Genomic DNA, 18,522 nt, shown 5'->3' with positions numbered 1-18,522 from the left:
ACTCTAGCACAGGGGTACCCAAACTTTTTACACAGGGGGCCAGTTCACTGTCCCTCAGACCGTTGGAGGGCCGCCACATACAGTGCTCCTCTCACTGACCACCAATGAAAGAGGTGCCCCTTCCAGAAGTGTGGCAGGGGGCCAGATAAATGGCCTCAGGGGGCCGCATGTGGCCCGCAGGGGGCCGTAGTTTGGGGATGCCTGCTCTAGCAGGATGTGTAAAGGGACATCATCAAAGTGGCCCTTTGAGTGGAAAAATATAATTGTAAAAACAAGTTGAAATGATAACTATAGCACCCCTATCCTGCAAAAAGGTTAAAGAGTTGTTAAAGACTTGAATGGGCTAGTGATCATTTATTGTTGTGAACAGTTAATGCAACTGTATATAGTAAATAGAAATAGTAATAGCAAACTAGAAAGGTTAATAGTGAGGAACTTGAGGCAGTACTAAGACACTGAATTCTTTCACTTTTTTGAGATTTCACATAGGAGCACTGAGATAGTTGTGTAGAACTGGAATGAGCATGAGAACTTGAGATTTTGGTGTATAAAATGGCTTGCTAAACTACACACTTCTAAGGAAAGATAGAACTGGCCCTTAGGCAGTTGATGCTACATAAAATATTTATGAATATTTATTGTATACTTATGGTAACTGTCAGATACTGTGTTAGGCACCAGGTTTCTGACATGTAGGTGAACAGAATTTTATGGCACTTAAATTGGAGTGGGGGCTGAGGATTCAAATAAATTATACACACACACACGCACGCACATAATGGGCAATTCAATGAAGAATAAAACTAGGGCAGTGGAGACTGAAAATAAAATGGAGCGTTCTGACCCAGTTCATTCCAGGATCATAACCTTTACTGCTCCTTGTCCCTTCAACTCTTTATGGCCTTGACGCCTCTGTATAACTTGCACCGACAGTGTGTCCTTGACATCCTTGCCCTGTGGCCTGGCTTGTGCATGCAGCACTGTTCTGCACAGAGGTGATATGCAGTAGCATAAAGCTGGTGGTGGGTTCTGTTTACCCGAACCATTAAATCTGCAGTGTGCAGTTTTCTTTTTTAAAAGGACACTGTCAAGTACTTTTAAATGGTTATATATAATAACAATTTTCTTCTTTTATTTACTTTTGTTTCTATTGATTACCCTTTATTCTTGTTTGAAATGGATGTAAATTAAAGAGGATTTTTACTTGTTGTCTTAAATGATCAGTATTAGACCTCTAGGAATAATAAATGCTACTAATTACTATGATTTTTTATCTGTAAAATAGTATTTTATGGATACTTTTAAATAAAATATTTTTAAGTAGTGTGTAATTTGAATTTATTGTCTTAAATTGTGGGAGGTGTTTAACTTTATTAACTAATCAGTGTGTTAGCTAAGAAATGATAATTTTTTTACGTATAAGTATATACAACTTGATGCATTTTTAAATATAGTCCTAAAAAGTACAGAGAGCCTTCAGAATTCCATTAACACTATGAGTAAATTTTAGTCAAACTCTATTTCATGGCTTAGAACCTGAGTTGACTAGTTATTTGTAACTTGCTTACTAATGTAACCAGGAGTTTTGTTGGTGGTTTTGGTAGTTAGGTATTGATATTAGTATGTAAGATACTAGTTATAATTACATTTTAAACCCAGCTTCCAAGAATAAAGACAGGTAGTCTGTATGATGTTATCCGATGTTATAATTATGCTGTAAACTAAATTGCTAAGAACAAATACAGATTTTTCTCATGTTTTCTAGTCTTTTTATCCCTGGATCTCCTAGACACACATTAAGTAAATGAGTGAGATTTCTCCTCTGTAGTTTTAATTTCCTTTTATAACATATAGGAAGTAGTAGAGTGAATATTGCTTTACTAACTGAAGTTTTAGTGGAAATTTTATTTGAGGAGTGACTGTCAAAGCTGTTTGCTGACCACAGCTGCTTTCTTGTAGGAGGACTGACCAATGGTAGTGGTCGCTATGTCTCCGCAGCGCCTGGAGCGGAAGCGAAGTACCGGAGTGCCTCGGGCACTTCCAGTCTGTTCAGCTCCAGCAGCCAGCTCTTTCCTCCCTCTCGGCTTCGGTACAACAGGTCTGATATTATGCCTTCCGGCCGCAGTAGATTACTGGAAGATTTCAGAAACAACCGCTTCCCAAACCTTCAGCTTAGAGACTTGATTGGACACATAGTTGAGTTTTCTCAAGACCAGCATGGTTCTAGGTAAGTGATTATAATTTTAATACTTTCCATGGCATTTTTGTTTTAGAAATTGCTACCTTGTAAAAGCCAAAATTTTTCTTGATAAAAATCATTTGATCGGCCCTGGTCGGTTGGCTCAGTGGTAGAGCGTCGGCCTGGCGTGCGGGGGACCCAGGTTCGATTCCCGGCCAGGGCACATAGGAGAAGTGCCCATTTGCTTCTCCACCTCCCTCCTTCCTCTCTGTCTCTCTCTTCCCCTCCTGCAGCCAAGGCTCCATTGGAGCAAAGATGGCCTGGGCGCTGGGGATGGCTCCTTGGCCTCTGCCCCAGGCGCTAGAGTGGCTCTGGTCGCAGCAGAGCAACGCCCCGGAGGGGCAGACATCACCCCCTGGTGGGCAGAGCATCGCCCCTGGTGGGCGTGCCGGGTGGATCCCGGTCGGGCGCATGCGGGAGTCTGACTGTCTCTCCCCGTTTCCAGCTTCAGAAAAATACCAAAAAAAAAAAAAAAAAAAGAATCATTTGATCTGCATAAAAGTTGGAAGCTTTTAAAGAATAAATACCCAATATGTTTTATATCTTTCATAGTAAGATAAATGATAAAATACAGATTTAAATTTTTTTTTTAGATTTTCCAGTTTTCTATAATGAGTCTTTTTTATAATATAGCAGTGCCTTTTTATTGGATTCTTTTTAATACATTTACTGTCTTTAAATTTTTCTTAAAATATTCTGAATTGCATTTGTGGACTTGAAGCATCCCTGATGTATATATATATTGTCTAAAAAAAAGTAAGTTAAAATCATTTCATAGCTTTTGGGCTAAGACCAAGTATAAAAAAAGTTTAAAACCAGTTAAATACTTTCGTGTTCCTTTATAGATTTGTATTCAGTGTGACAATCAAATTGAAACTTTTTTTATTAAAAAGATTGGTGCTTGAGGTAGATGTGAATTAGTGGTCTGAAGATACAGCACGGAAAGGAAAATAGTAGTAGAATTCTAACACATTTATGAACTTTGAAATGTTTTTCTTTTTATAGTTTTAAAGTAAACCTGAAATTTTTAGTCTGTGTGCTGCCAAAGCAAGCACTAAACCTGGAAAAAAAATTTTTTTCTTTAATTTTCCCATTGATTTGAGAGAGAGCAGTGGAGGGAGAAAGAGAAGCATCAACTCGTTGTTCCATTTAGTTGTATATGCATTGGCTGCTTCTTGTATATGCTCTGACTGGGGATTGAACTTGCAGTCTTGGTGTGCTGGGACAATGCTCAATCCACTGAGTCACCTAGCCAGGGTAAAACTGAAATTAAAAAAAAAAGTTATTGATTAAATAGCTGCATATAAATTTTGTCTCTCTGTAGTTGAAAGTTCCTTAAGAGTAGCAAATGAACCTCTATCACTCACAAAGGGTAGCTTATAAGGAATTCAGTTGCATTTAATGAACTTTATTTCTAAGTTTCTTTTATTATGTTCTAAAAAGATATTTAGTAATATTGTATGTATATTATTAAAAATACATGAATAACCGGATAAAATGTTTGTAATTGTCTTTTTCATTGATTATAATGCAACTGGAACAAAGAAGGATTAAGCATCTTTATATCCATACTTTTTGCCAGTCTAACGGGTAGTTATTTTAAATTAAGGTGTTGGAAAGAAACACTAGGTCTCTTATTCTTTTTGTGTTACTTTGGCTGTCAACAGTAGAAAATGTGTTAGTCCTATTTCTGGGAATGATTATTGTGTGGATTGGAGTGTGCAGTACTGAAGTCAGATACAGATTTTGCAGGGCTTCTTTCCAGTGTGCTCACATGGCATTGAAAATTTCTTCCACACAGGTTCATCCAGCAGAAGCTAGAGAGAGCTACTCCATCTGAGCGCCAGATGGTGTTTAATGAAATTCTACAGGCAGCATATCAGTTAATGACAGATGTTTTTGGCAACTATGTTATACAAAAGTTTTTTGAGGTAAGCACCCATACATTTGTTTATCTGTCCAAGTATATGCTTAATGCTTCTGAAAGCTCTAGAAGTTGGGTAAGAGTCATTTTCACATAAATATATATGAGCTTGGCAGGAAATATTACAAATCATGTAAGATAAAGATTTTATATCTACAATATTTAAAGAACAACTAAAACTCAAAAAAGACAACCCAATTAAAAAGCGGACAAAGGACTTGAATAGACATTTTGCCATAGAAGATATATAAATGGCTAGTAAGCATATGAAAAGAAGCTCAACATCCTTAGTTATTAGGGAAACACAAATCAAACCATACTGAGATTACAGCCTGTTAGGATGATTGTAATAAAAAAAATGGAAGTAACCAGCATGTGATGTGAAGAAGTTGGATCCCTTGTACATTGCTTGTGGGAACATAAAATGGTTCAGCTGCTATGGAAGACATTTTGGCAGTTCCTCAAAAACCTAAACATAAAATTACCACACAACCCAGCAGTTTTGCTTCGAGGTATATACAAGATGGGGCAAAGCAGGTTTATACTGGTAAGTATGTGAAACAGAGTTTATTCTTGTATTATTCCTTACTATTTTATTATTTTCCATATGAACAACTATAAACCTACTTTTACCCCACCCTGTATGTACCCAAAAGATTTGAAAAAGGAACTCAGATACTAAGTGTTCGTTTCAGCATTATGCAGAATAGCCAGAAAGCAGAAATAACCCATATGTCCAACAGATAAATGAATAAACAACATGTGGTATATGTGTACAATATTAGCCATAAGAAGGAATGAGGTTCTGATATGTGCAACGACATGAATGAAGCTTAGAGTGAAATAAGCCAGATACAAAAGACATTGTAGGGTTCCTTTTATATGAAACATCTAGGCTAGGCAAATTCATGAGGACATAAAGTAGATTAGGGTTTACCGGGGGTGAGGAAGCAGGGTAGGGAGTTATTGCTTAATGCATACAGCATTTCTCTTTGGGGCAGTGCAAAGATTTAGAACAGATTGTGGTTGGTGGTTGTACAACAGTGTGAATATAAATAATGCCACTCAAGGATACACTTAAAAATGGTTAAAATGACATTTTATAGTATATAGTTCACCACAAAAGAAGTTTTTGATAAAAGTATTGACATACAATATTAGTTTCAGGTGTACAACAGTAATTTGATTTTTATATACCTTATGAATTACAGAAATATTTTTAAAACTATGTGGGCCTACTTTAAAAGGGAAGGTTAATATAATCCTGATCAATATTTGAAACTATAAAGCATTGAGAGGAAGTCTTAGGTGAGGCAGTGAATTATATAATCTTTATTTGGATTTTTAGGTGTCATTTATTTTGTGTTACCTGATTATTAGCTTATAATTAAACATATGTGTTGTAGTTTATGTCAGAATATAATTGAGAATGAACTAGTCTGAATGTATAGCTTAGATTCATTTATATTAAAGATGAGGGTTTGTTTGAAATGAAAAGTGAAGATTTATGTTAGTATCAAGGAAATTTTTGATAATATGACTTAACCCCAAAGAAAGCAATACAGTTACCATTTCAAGCATCTCTGGGCCTATCTTAATTAGCTTTACCTAAATAGCTCCGCTCCAGTGTGCTATTTTAAAAATCAATTCAATAGGCTGTAAACAGTAGGTTAAGTTTAACAAAGTAACTTTTTAGTAATATTACTTTCACTTTTTAGTAATATTATTTATTTTCTTCTCTGTCAGTTTGGGAGTTTGGATCAAAAATTAGCCCTGGCTACTCGTGTTCGTGGTCATGTTCTACCCTTGGCTTTGCAGATGTATGGCTGCCGTGTTATTCAGAAAGCATTAGAGTCTATTTCATCTGACCAGCAGGTAATTGTAAGTTAAGACAAAATTTCTGTATTACTTTATTCAGTTTCTAAATTACTTTATTCTTTTTATCTCATAATGGTCTTGGAGTAAAATATTAAATGTTTCTATAGCTAGGCTAAAAGATTGTTTAAAATCTGTCTCAAATAGTAAATTATTAATTAAAAGTTACACAGCAGACCTTAGCTCTGCCCTTTATTCGTCTCTTCACCTTGTCATCTCTAGATGCAGGTGTCTGAGTGCCTGCTGTGGGCAGGCAGAGTGCTGCAGGGTGTTCTTGCTGTCACTTCTTACTCGATTTTCCATCATCCTGGGAATACATTTTACTATTTCTAATGTTTATTTGGATTGTATTTATATTTCATCATAAGAATAAAAATTTTTAAATCAAGTACAAATTTATATATATAAAGTTTTTAAAAATCTCACTCAACAGGAAAATAACCTGTTCTTTACAGTTCTCTAAAAGAGAGAAAATACATACAAATTAAATGGGAAATATACCATGTTGTGGGATAGAAAAGTCTTTTAAGTTAAAAGGATTAATTAATGTAATTTGAATTATATACCTGTGGGAATTTATCTTGTCACTGATCAAAATAATTTTTTAAATTATTTAAAATAGGGGTATTAAGGAGAGTAGGGGATGAGGATAAAATGATCTACTAGATTTTTAAAATAAACTGAAACCGCTAATTAGTATGATTCTCTTATGAGTTTAAACAGACTATTAAAATGAAATTCATAACACCAGATACCATTTTGTATATGACTGGTTTAAGTACTACAATGAAACATAATAAGAGTAATGAAGTAATTATTTTATTGAGCCATATTCTTAGTAAGCTTGAAAAAATGAGCTTTGACTCTCAACCCACATAAATAAATTCTGGAATTCAAAACAATAATATGTGGTGGATGTGGATGTTTAAGCATTAGTTACAGCAGGGGTCGGGAACCTGTGGCTCTTTTGATGGCTGCATCTGGCTCGCAGACAAATCTTTAATAAAAAAAATAATAACGTTAAAAATATAAAACATTCTCATGTATTACAATCCATTCATTTCCTACCGCTCATGTTCATGGTTGCGGGTGGCTGGAGCCAATCACAGCTGTCCTCCAGGACAACACCAAATTTTTATTGGATAATGTATAACGTACACAGGTCGTTGTATGGCTCTCATGGAATTACATTTTAAAATATGTGGCATTCATGGCTCTCTCAGCCAAAAAGGTTCCTGACCCCTGAGTTACAGCATTGACAATGTATGAGAAAATAACATTTCTCTGGTGGAAATTCTGAGTTTTAAAGAGTAATTGAGCCTGACCAGGTGATGGCACAGTGGACAGAGTATGGCCTGGGACACTGAGGACCCAGGTTTGAACCTTGTGGTCACCAGCTTGAGCACAGGCCCATCTGGCTTGAGCGCAGGGTCACCAGCTTGAATTTGGAATCATAGACATGACCTCATGGTCAGTGGCTTGAGCCCAAAGTCGCTGACTTGAGTGAGGGGTCACTGGCTTGGCTGGAGCACCCCCGGTCAAGACACATGAGAATCAATCAATGAACAACTAAGGTGCCGCAACTGTGAGTTGATGCTTCTCATCTCTCTCTTCCTATCTCTCTCTCAAAAAAAAAAATAATTGAAGATATGTTACAATGGAGAAAAATCAACAAATTTGATTATATACAAGCTTAGACCTTCTCTGCTGTCTTAAACTGCCATAGATACTTTAAATATATTTTAAGTTTTTTTAATATTTGAAAATATATTCGATCCCCAGTCAGCACACATGTAAAAGTGACCATCTGCTTCTCTTCCCTCCTGCTCCCCCATCTCTCTCTTCACCTCTCACAGCCTGTGGCTTGATTGGTTCCAGCGGAGGCCTGGACACTGAGGAGAGCTCGGTTGATTCGAGCATCCTCCCAGGTGGGGGTGGCCAGGTGAATCCCCGTTGGGACACATGCAGGGAATCTGTCTCTATCTCCTCTCCTCTCGCTTAAAAACAATTTTTTTTAAGAAAGAAAATACAAAGTACTTGGAGTAAGCTTTAGATGAACCATTTAATGAATAATATTATTATCTATTTGAGTTCTTAAGGTACATTTTATTTTGTAGTTTAGTTTCTAAGAAAACGTCTTTTGTATCTCGACTTAACAGGATTTCTTTACAATTATGTATGAATATAGTTGAGTTCTTCATGTGAGAGATTTTAAATATGAATGCCTTTACACTACTGTGTATTTAGTTTCTTCACAATACTATTTACTATTGCACTGATAAGGCACAGAAATTGTGTGGCTACCTATAAGAAGAAATGTTAACCTTAGCTTAAAAAAAATGCAGTTATGCCTGACCTGTAGTGGCGCAGTGGATTAAGTGTTGACCTGGAATGCTGAGGTCACTGGTTCAGAGCCTCGGGCTTGCCGGGTCAGGCACATAGGAGAAGCAGGTACTACAAGTTGATGCTTCCCACTCCTCCATTCTCTTTTTTTTCTCTCTCTCTCTCCTCTCTTCTCTCTCTCTCTTCTCTCTAAAATCAATAAAAATCATTTCTTAAAAAAAAAATGCAGTTAGTAAGAAAGGTTTAACCTTATTAGTGATTAGAGAAATATATATTGAAAAGGGTCCTTTTTGTCCATTTTATGAGCCCAAATCTAAAATCTCCTGAAAATCTGTTCCTGTAAAAGTTATTAATTTACTAAGTAAAAGCTATATTGAGGATGGAGGCAGCGGGTGAGAGTTCAGAGTTCAGCAGCTGAGCCCATGACCCCCATAGGCCCTGTAGTTTCTTTCACCTATGTGCCCAGCCGGCTGGGGGAAGATGCCAAAATGGCGACCGGCAACTATTTTGGATTCACCCACAGCGGGGTGGCGGCGGCAGCTGTTGCCCAGTATAGGCAGTGGCACAGTGGATAGAGCATTGGACTGGGACGTGGAGGACCTGGGTTTGAGACCCCAAGGTTGCCGGCTTAAGTGTGGGCTCATTGGGTTTGAGCAAGGGATCACTCTGTCTGCTGTAGGACCCCCCCCCCCCCAGGTCAAGGCACATATGAGAAATCAATCAGTGGACAACTAAGGAACCACAACGAAGAATTGATGCTTCTCATCTCTCTCCCTTCCTGTCTGTCCCTGTTTCTCTCTCTGACTCTGTCTCTGCCACAAAAAAAATAAATACATAAATAAAGATAATCATTTTTAAAATTAAAAAAAGCTATATTAAAATAAATTATTATAAGATCATTAAAAAGAAGAAAAATGTCCAACAGTAATTTCTTTCCATAATTGAGATGTGAAAATCACATATCCCTATTGTAGAGTCATGCACCTGAAACCTATATAATTTTATTAACCAGTTCTCACCCCAATAAATTCAATAAGAAAAATTTTAAATCACATATTCTACAAGAGTTCAATTTCTTACCATTTTCCACGCACTTGATAGACTCATGCAGTACACTTAAAATAATTATGGGCTCAGGTAGTGCTAATAGAGAAAAAATTCTGAGTGAGTTCTGTTATCAGCTGAGAAAGATGAGTGGAAGATGCACACGGTGAACACAGTAGTTTAAATATGGCCAGTTAATCACTAGGTGATATTTCAGCAAGTATAATTCTCATTACAATCTTACAAAATGTTTAAATAATTTTCAACTTCATTGGTTTTGTCTAATCATGCTTTGGGAGAGGATTTTAAACTTGTTTATGTAAAAAAATTGCAAACAAAATTTTGAGTATATCTTGTGTTCTCATCTCAGTATTTTTTTATCCTGTTACATTGTTTGATGTGGCAGTTATTTAAATGTCATTTTTTTTGCAGAGTGAAATGGTAAAGGAGCTAGATGGTCATGTACTCAAGTGTGTGAAAGATCAGAATGGGAACCATGTTGTACAAAAATGTATTGAATGTGTTCAGCCACAGTCACTACAATTCATCATTGATGCTTTCAAAGGACAAGTAAGAGTTTTGGCTTCTATCTAGTTAGCAGGGCATTTTAGATGTTGAGTGTTAACACATTTTTCGTAATTCACACGATAATACCTAGTACTTATATACAAATTTACAAAATAGTGAATGATACTAACTTCTGCCTCTTTCATAGAATCAGTCAATAGCTTCATTTTTTTGAAGCTGAGAAGTAGAACTGAGTTGAATTATGTTACTTTAAGAAGTAAAGTGCCTGACCTGTGGTGGCGCAGTGGATAAAGCCTTGATCTGGAATGCTGAGGTTGCTGGTTTGAAACCCTGGGCTTGCCTGGTCAAGGCACATATGGGAGTTGATGCTCCCTGCTCCTTCCCACTGTCTCTCTCTCTCTCTCTCTCTCTCTTTCTCTCTTCTCTGAAATGAATAAATAAAATAAAAATAATTTTAAATAAAAAGTAAAGATAACCTTACCTGACCAGGCAGTGGTGCTGTGGATAGAATGTCAGACTGAGACCCAGGGGACCCAGGGTCGAAACCCCAAGGTCGCTGGCTTGAGCATGGGATTATAGACAACGACTCCATGATCTCTAGCTTGAGCGCAAAGGTCCCTGGCTTGAGCCCAAGGTCACTGGCTTGAGCAAGAGGTCACTCACTCTGCTGTAGCCACCGGCCAAGGCACATATGAGAAAGCAATCAAAGAACAACTAAGCAGCCACAATGAAGAATTGATTCTTCTCATCTCTCTCCCTTTCTGTCTGTCCCTCTCTCTGACTTTGTCTCTGTCATAAAAAAGAAAGAAAGAAGTAAAGATAAACCTCTATTACAGTTGTAAACTCAACGTTATCCAAATTTCTTGGGAAAGGAGGGAAGAAAACTTAAAATTATATAATAAAAGATAATAAATACTAATTAGTAACATACATAGTAATTAATAGTTTCTAATTGTGCTGTGTGCAATATCCTCACCCCACACTATGTTTTTTCTTATTATTACATGCCCTCCATCTTCTATTTAGGTCCTTTTAATCAAAATATTTGTGTTAACCCCTAAATTGAGCACTCCATCGTATGGTCATATTAAATGTGAATTCCCTGCTCTTCTATTTTAAATTAGTTCTGCATGTCATCAAAAACCCGTCTACGGGCCCTGGCCGGTTGGTTCAGTGGTAGAGCATCGGCCCAGCATGTGGAAGTCCCGGGTTAGATTCCTGGCCAGGGCACACAGGAGAATCACCCATCTGCTTCTCCACCCTTCCCCCTCTTCTTTATCTCTCTCTTCCTCTCCTGCAGCCAAGGCTCTATTGGAGCAAAGTTGGCCCGGGCACTGAGGATTGCTCTATGGCCTCTGCCTCAGGTGCTAGAATGGCTCTGGTTGCAACAGAGCAACAGCTCAGATGGGCAGAGCATCGCTCCCTGGTGAGCATGCTGGGTGGATCCCGATAGGGTGCATGAGGGAGTCTGTCTGCCTCTCCACTTCTCACTTCAGAAAAATACCCCAAAAAACTCCAAAAACAAAAACCTGTCTATGCCTGGCTAGGTAGCTCAATTGGTTAGAGCGTCGTCCCACCATGCCAAGGTTGTGGGTTCCATCCTGCATCAGTGCAACAGATCTCTCCCTCCCACGCTCCCCTCCCCTCTCCTTCACTTTCTTCTCCTCTCCCTCCCCTCCTCCCCTCCCCTCCCCTCCCCTCCCCTCCCCTCCCCTCCCCTCTCCCTCTCCCTCTCCCTCTCCCTCTCCAAAAATCAATAAATAATTGTTTTTTTAAAAACCCGTCTTTTTTATAGATCTTTTAAAAAATGTCAGAGAATGGACATTTAATTCTTCCGATTGTTTTAAGGTGTTTGTACTTTCAACGCATCCTTACGGCTGCAGAGTGATCCAGCGCATCCTGGAGCACTGCACCGCGGAGCAGACCCTGCCAGTCCTGGAGGAGCTCCATCAGCACACGGAGCAGCTGGTACAGGTACAGACTCCTCAGGGTTGAAAGGGTTTATATCGTTTTGAAAATGATTCCAGTTTTTTATTTTTATTTTTTGTAAATAATAATTTCCTTAACGCACTGTAGAGACACACAGGCAAAAGCATAGTGTTGTCTCCTGATTATATACTACTGAGTTTGTAGAAAAATTATTAACATCTTAAAGAATAATCATTATTCTTAAGGAAAATAACTTTTAAATATCTATACTTAGGATCAATATGGCAATTATGTCATTCAGCATGTATTGGAACATGGTCGACCTGAAGACAAGAGCAAAATTGTTTCTGAAATCAGAGGAAAGGTCTTAGCCCTGAGTCAACACAAATTTGCCAGGTATTGCAATATTTTCTAATTCCAAAGGTCTGTTCTTTCAACTCTTTGGCTTTTATTAGCACAGAAATGCATATAGAATGTAATGTTGGACTATAATTTTTTCTTTAGTAGACTCAAAGCACGTACAGAATGTTGATTTTGTTCTTAAACAATCTGTATGACAAGCCTGACCTGTGGTGGCGCAGTGGATGAATCGTTGACCTGGAATGCTGAGGTTGCGGGTTCAAAACCCTGGGCCTGCCTGGTCAAGGCACATATGGGAGTTGATGCTTCCTGCTCCCTCCCCCCTTCTCTCTCTCTTTCTCTCTTCTCTAAAACGAATAAATAAAAAAAAAAAATTTAAAAAAAAAGAAGAATCTGTATGACAAATTAGTTTGCCCACATATTCTGTTTTTGAAATCTGTAGTTAGAAAATTATTTGTCCCCAAGATCTGTTAGTAAATGCAGATTTAATTTTTTTAGTGCATGTTGGTGAGTCTTAGACCTTGTTAATGACCTAGTTTCCCTTTTTTTTTTTTTTTTTTTTTTATATTTTTCTGAAGCTGGAAATGGGGAGAGACAGTCAGACAGACTCCCGCATGCACCCGACTGGGATCCACCGGCACGCCCACCAGGGGCGACGCTCTGCCACGACCAGAGCCACTCTAGCGCCTGGGGCAGAGGCCAAGGAGCCATCCCCAGCGCCCGGGCCATCTTTGCTCCAATGGAGCCTTGGCTGCGGGAGGGGAAGAGAGAGACAGTGAGGAAGGAGAGGGGGAGGGGTGGAGAAGCAGATGGGCGCTTCTCCTGTGTGCCCTGGCCGGGAATCGAACCCGGGACTCCTGCACGCCAGGCCGACGCTCTACCGCTGAGCCAACCGGCCAGGGCCTTAGTTTCCCCTTTTAAAAATTGTAATTATAATTATAATTTAGTTACAATTTTAAGAGGCCAAAATTAAACTTGCAGAAGTCCAATACAGGTTCTCCTATGGTATTAATTTTTAAAGTAATTGTAAGAGATTCCCGTCTTGATTCTTGTGACTTTCAATGTATTGAGCAATTTCTTTCAAAAGTCAAGGAAATTGGCTATAAAGGAAAAAGCAGCAATACCATTTTTTGTGTGTACTTTAATTCTCAGCAATGTAGTAGAGAAGTGTGTTACTCATGCGTCCCGTGCCGAGAGAGCTCTGCTGATTGATGAAGTTTGCTGCCAGAATGATGGTCCTCACAGTGCCTTATACACCATGATGAAGGACCAGTATGCCAACTACGTGATTCAGAAGATGATCGACATGGCTGAACCCGCTCAGAGGAAGATCATCATGCACAAGGTAGTACATTTCACAGCAATGCATCTGATTTGCCTAGGCCTTCACTTCTTCCTGTTCCGACTGGGAAAAGACTCTAAAATCAGCGGTAGCCTTGAGCAGCTGTGGGCATTAAATTCTTAAGGTGATCTGCTCAGTAAAATCACACTTTTCATCGGTTCATCTGTCTACCTTTAGCATTGCCCTTTGCTTTCCTGCTTATTTAGGTATACTTGATTTGACTATTACACGGGTCAAACATTGATTTTAAAATCTAACTAGATTTTCTCACTAACATAATAAATTTTCAAAGATAGAATTTATGTTAACTTGATCGGTTTTTGTTTTTTAATATTGTATTTATTGATTTTCTTAGAGGGATGGGTAGGGGGAGCGGGAAGTATCAACCCATAGCAGCTGTTTCTTGTCTGTGGCCCTCACCACGCACATCCAGGGTCCCGGCGACCTCAGCGTTCCAGGTCAGTACGTTAGCCACTGCACAAGCCACCACAGGTCAGGCAATTGGCTTGTTTTAAATCAGTTAAGCTGTTTTTCTATCTTTCTCCTAGAATGATTTTTTTTTAAGATATTAAGTTCTATAGGAAAACCTACTGTTAAAAAGAACACCAGAGGAAAGAATATTTAAATACTCTTAATCTTTTTCAAATTTATTCATTTAAGAAATGGGACAGGCCCTGGCCAGTTGGCTCAGCGGTAGAGCGTCGGCCTGGTGTGCGGGGGACCCGGGTTCGATTCCCGGCCAGGGCACATAGGAGAAGCACTCATTCGCTTCTCCACCCCCCCCCCCCCTTCCTCTCTGTTTCTCTCTTCCCCTCCCGCAGCCAAGGCTCCATTGGAGCAAAGATGGCCCGGGCACTGGGGATGGTTCCTTGGCCTCTGCCCCAGGCGCTAGAGTGAGTGGCTCTGGTCGTAGCAGAGCGACGCCCTGGAGGGGCAGAGCATCGCCCCCTGGTGGGCAGAGCGTCGCCCCTGGTGAGTGTGCCGGGTGGATCCCGGTCGGGCGCATGCAGGAGTCTGTCTGACTGTCTCTCCCCGTTTCCATCTTCAGAAAAAGACAAAAAAAAAAAGAAATGGGACAAAGTACATCATGTATTTGCACCTCTCCTTATATAGAGAGAAAGTGATCTTGTAAAATTATAAAAGTGCCTGCCTGACTTTATTCTGGTGGCTCAATGGATAAAGCATTGACCTGTAACACTGAGGTCGCTGGTTCGAAACCCTGGGCTTGCCAGGGTTGCTCATATGGGAGTTGATGCTTCCTGCTCCTCCCCCCTTTCTCTCTCTCTTTCTCTCCTCCTCTCTTTCTCTCCCCTCTCTAAAATGAATAAATAAATTTTTTTTTAAATAAAATCATGTAAGTATTTTTGGCCTTCTGATTTCTAAAATTCTTCAACTTGATGTATTAATTTTCTATCTTTTTAAAAATTTAGTATTTCCGCCTGGCCAGGCGGCGGCACTGTTGATAAAGCATCAGACTGGGATGTGGAGGACCCAGGGTTGAGGCCCTGAGGTCTCCGGCTCGAGCACGGGGTCGCTGGCATGAGTGTGGGATCATAGCCACCCATGATGGCTGGCTTGAGCCCAAAGGTTGCTGGCTTGAGCAAGGGGTCACTTGATCTGCTGTAGCATCCTCTCCCCCCCCCCCCATCAAGGCACATATGAGGAAGCAATCGATGAACAACTAAGGTGCCGCAACAAAGAATTGATGCTTTTCATCTCTCCCTTCCTATCTGCCTGTCCCTCCTGTTTCTCTCTCTGTCATAAAAAGAATAATTTTAGTATTTCTGCTTAAAAATATATACCTAAAAGACTTTCAGTCTCATTTTTAACAACTACACACTTACTCAACCAGTGTCATATGTATATTTCTGATTTTTTAACTATAATCATCAGTGCTTTATATGAATGTCTTTGCGTGATTGTTTTTGTAGGGTAAATACTTAGTTGTGGAAGTGCTGGTGCAAAGTATGCACACACTTACATTTCAACAGATACTGCCAAGTTGCTCTCAAACGGTACAAGGTTGCAGATCTGTTCAGTGTATGAAAAGAGTGCCTGCTTTACATGATCTCATAACTACCAGTTATTAGTTATAAAAGTCTTTGCCAGTCTGAATGTGAAAGTAATGATAGAATTTCTTTCATTTATATGTTAAAACCTATTAGTGAGATACTGACTACACATCTAATTGCTTATTTCTGTTTTTTGCTTTATTTTGTATTAAATTTTTTTTTTGTATTAAATTTTTGTCCAGCTATCTCAAGTTGGTAACTTGTGCCTTCATAGTCTGGTCGCTCACTAGTGACCCTTTCCTGCTGTGCTCGGAGCCCCTCCCTCCCACTTGCATGTGGCAGTTCACGAGCAATGGTTGGCTTGGTTGCTGGACAATGTCCAGAGGAGGGCTTTGGAGAGATTGCATGGAACAGAGCTGTTTTTGCAAACAACTTGGGATTTTAATTTGGAAATTCCAGTTCTTCTAAATTACTTATATTTGGGGTGCTTTTTTTGTTTTGTTTTGTTTTGTTCAGGAAATTAAATTTAATAGGATGACATTAATCCATGAGTATATAGGTTTCGGGTAAACAGGGGGCCCTTTTTTAAGAAGTCAGAAACTAAAGTAACTATTTCCTAAGCAGATTATTTGTTTTTCAGATTCGACCTCACATTACTACTTTGCGCAAATACACATATGGGAAGCATATACTGGCCAAGTTGGAAAAGTATTATTTGAAAAATAGCCCAGATCTAGGGCCTATTGGAGGACCACCAAATGGAATGCTGTAAAGGGAAGAGAAGATAATGTAATCATGTGAAGAGAGCGTTTCTTGTGAATTATCAAAACACAACTCAACTATGAATCTTCAAAATTTTTTTTAAAGCAAACTATTTATTGAATTTATTCATCCATTTGTAAATTTTTTAAGGTTTTTGTGTATATTTGGGGGGTGGGAGTGCTGAATTATAAATTGTATTTCGCCCTGAGTGGAGACCTATCAGATTTGATTGCTGGCAAAGCACAGAATGCCTGTATATGATGTAACTGTACCAAAAAAAAAAAGCTGTCACATATTTTGTAAATTTTTACCTTGTAAAGTCACAAAAATAGTTTTTAAAGGAAAAAGTACAGTATTCTTTTAGTAAACTGGCTTGCAATCTGGTAGGTCTATGGACCCCATAGCACAACGGGTTTATAGAGATGTATATAGAAATATAGTCATTTTTTTGTCCTTTGTGTGAAGCCTTTTATAACAGATTAACAATCAACTACATAAATATTATTAATATTTTAAAAAGAAAGTTAAGTTGTATTTTGGTAATTCACAAACTATCATGCAAGAAAAGTCAGCGAGTAAGACAAGAATTAAATGATTTGAGATGAAAAGAACTTACATTATTTATGGTGGATGTGGTTTTAATACAAAAACTGCCCTAAAACGTCTCTGGCAATGTACAGAAGTATTGTATATACTTACATATGTAATTGTTGTAAGAGGTAGAAAAAAAATCAAAATCATGGTGACACTTCCATCCAGTGCACTAAACGGAAAGTTAAGTCTCGTCGTAACTTTTTGGTTTGGTTTGCAATGAGGAAGAGTGGAAATTTGTATATTGTTTTGCTTATAGAATTACAAGGACATTTTGAGAAAGTGTTGAGCTTTATTTTGCTTTTTTATAGTAGATTCAGAAAGTAGGAATCAGAGGTGAAAAGGGAGCCACTGAACAGAGAATTTGATAGCTCAACATTTAAGCATGATTACATATTCAGATAGCTTTTTTTGCTTCCTATAAATATATGCATTGTGTGTGTAGTAATAGATGGTAAGTTTATACTTTGAAAGCAAATCTTGTTTCAATGTCTGTTATAAAAGCCTTGCTAATTTAGTAGTACTGCTTTCCTTGGTTGTACAGGTGTACATTTGTAAACCTTCATGCTGTAAATGTAATTTGTTTGATCTCTTTGGGAAACACATTTGCGTTTTAGTGTACATTTCTGTCCCTGCCCTCTTTGACCTGGCATATAGTGTTGTATAATGTAAATTTATTTCTCCAAATCAAGAGTGATTTTTTAAAAATTTTTTATCTTTATATGGTTTCAGAAGTATGAACCAGCTTTCTTTTTATCGTGAGAATCATTTTCTTTTATAACATAGTTGACTGTTAATATGGACATGCTAGGGTTTGGATCACTTTCAAGAAGTCAGGGTAATTGTGCATAATAGAAAGTATTGGACAGATACTTGGTTACCATGGAGGCCAATGCTTTTTCCATCTTATTAAATGTGCTGTGACTTTTTTCTTTGTACAGAAGAGTACTGTATTTTTGGATAGCCTACTCCCAAGTAAGAGCAAATCTGTATGATAACATTTTTTTCTCTGGACATAAGACATAACAGTAACATGATGTACATTTACAAGCGGCCTTATGTACATTTCCCAACAATCTTTTTAAGGCAAAATTGTGATCATATGTGTATAATTAAAATCATTTTTAATCCTTTGCCTATGAAAATATTTTGGAAAATACCTTGCTTTGTATATTCAGTTTCTGAAAGATAAAGAAAGTGCTTTGTATTTTGTTGAAGTCAGTATTTTGTATAAAGCATTTATGTTGACCCACTTATGCTTAGTGCTGAAAACTAATGAGTCGTGCTCTCTCTTTAGAGTGAACATGTAAGGGATTTTTTATTAGCAGTCTTCTGAGCACAATATTGAACATAAAGGTTTTATCACTTAGCTGTTCACGTCATGAACCTAAAAATAATGGCATCGAGTTTGGGGTGCCAGGCATACTTTTTTATATTTAATGTTGAGTTACTCTAGTTTTTTAACCCAGCATTCCACAGTGAGGCCATTAAATCCCACAATCATCACTGTCACTTCTCATGGTCACACTGGTTCCTCAGCATGTCCAGGTCGCAGTGGCAGTGCCCACCCCAG

General features: G+C 38.3%; 1 protein-coding gene across 12 annotated transcripts in view; it reads left to right on the top strand.

The window, feature by feature from the left end:
* Nucleotides 1-18,156, top strand: part of PUM2 (pumilio RNA binding family member 2) — a 103,024-nt gene extending 84,868 nt beyond the window's left edge. For 7 of the 12 annotated variants that reach the window (XM_066386247.1, XM_066386242.1, XM_066386240.1 and 4 more), the window contains 8 exons: nucleotides 1,960-2,227; nucleotides 4,041-4,170; nucleotides 5,910-6,044; nucleotides 9,858-9,995; nucleotides 11,802-11,927; nucleotides 12,157-12,278; nucleotides 13,395-13,587; nucleotides 16,237-18,156. In XM_066386247.1, the coding sequence (XP_066242344.1) occupies nucleotides 1,960-2,227; nucleotides 4,041-4,170; nucleotides 5,910-6,044; nucleotides 9,858-9,995; nucleotides 11,802-11,927; nucleotides 12,157-12,278; nucleotides 13,395-13,587; nucleotides 16,237-16,368 (1,244 nt within the window). In that variant the 3' untranslated portion in view covers nucleotides 16,369-18,156. The remainder of the gene's footprint in view (nucleotides 1-1,959; nucleotides 2,228-4,040; nucleotides 4,171-5,909; nucleotides 6,045-9,857; nucleotides 9,996-11,801; nucleotides 11,928-12,156; nucleotides 12,279-13,394; nucleotides 13,588-16,236) is intronic. The other 5 variants (XM_066386250.1, XM_066386244.1, XM_066386248.1 and 2 more) reach the window with 1 other exon arrangement.
* Nucleotides 18,157-18,522: the final 366 nt, after the last annotated feature.

Source organism: Saccopteryx leptura, chromosome 5, assembly GCF_036850995.1.
Source record: "Saccopteryx leptura isolate mSacLep1 chromosome 5, mSacLep1_pri_phased_curated, whole genome shotgun sequence".
Classification (NCBI taxonomy): Eukaryota; Metazoa; Chordata; class Mammalia; order Chiroptera; family Emballonuridae; genus Saccopteryx; species Saccopteryx leptura.
The sequence above is the reverse complement of the archived record's forward strand: the minus strand, read 5'-3'. Positions and strand labels throughout refer to the sequence as shown.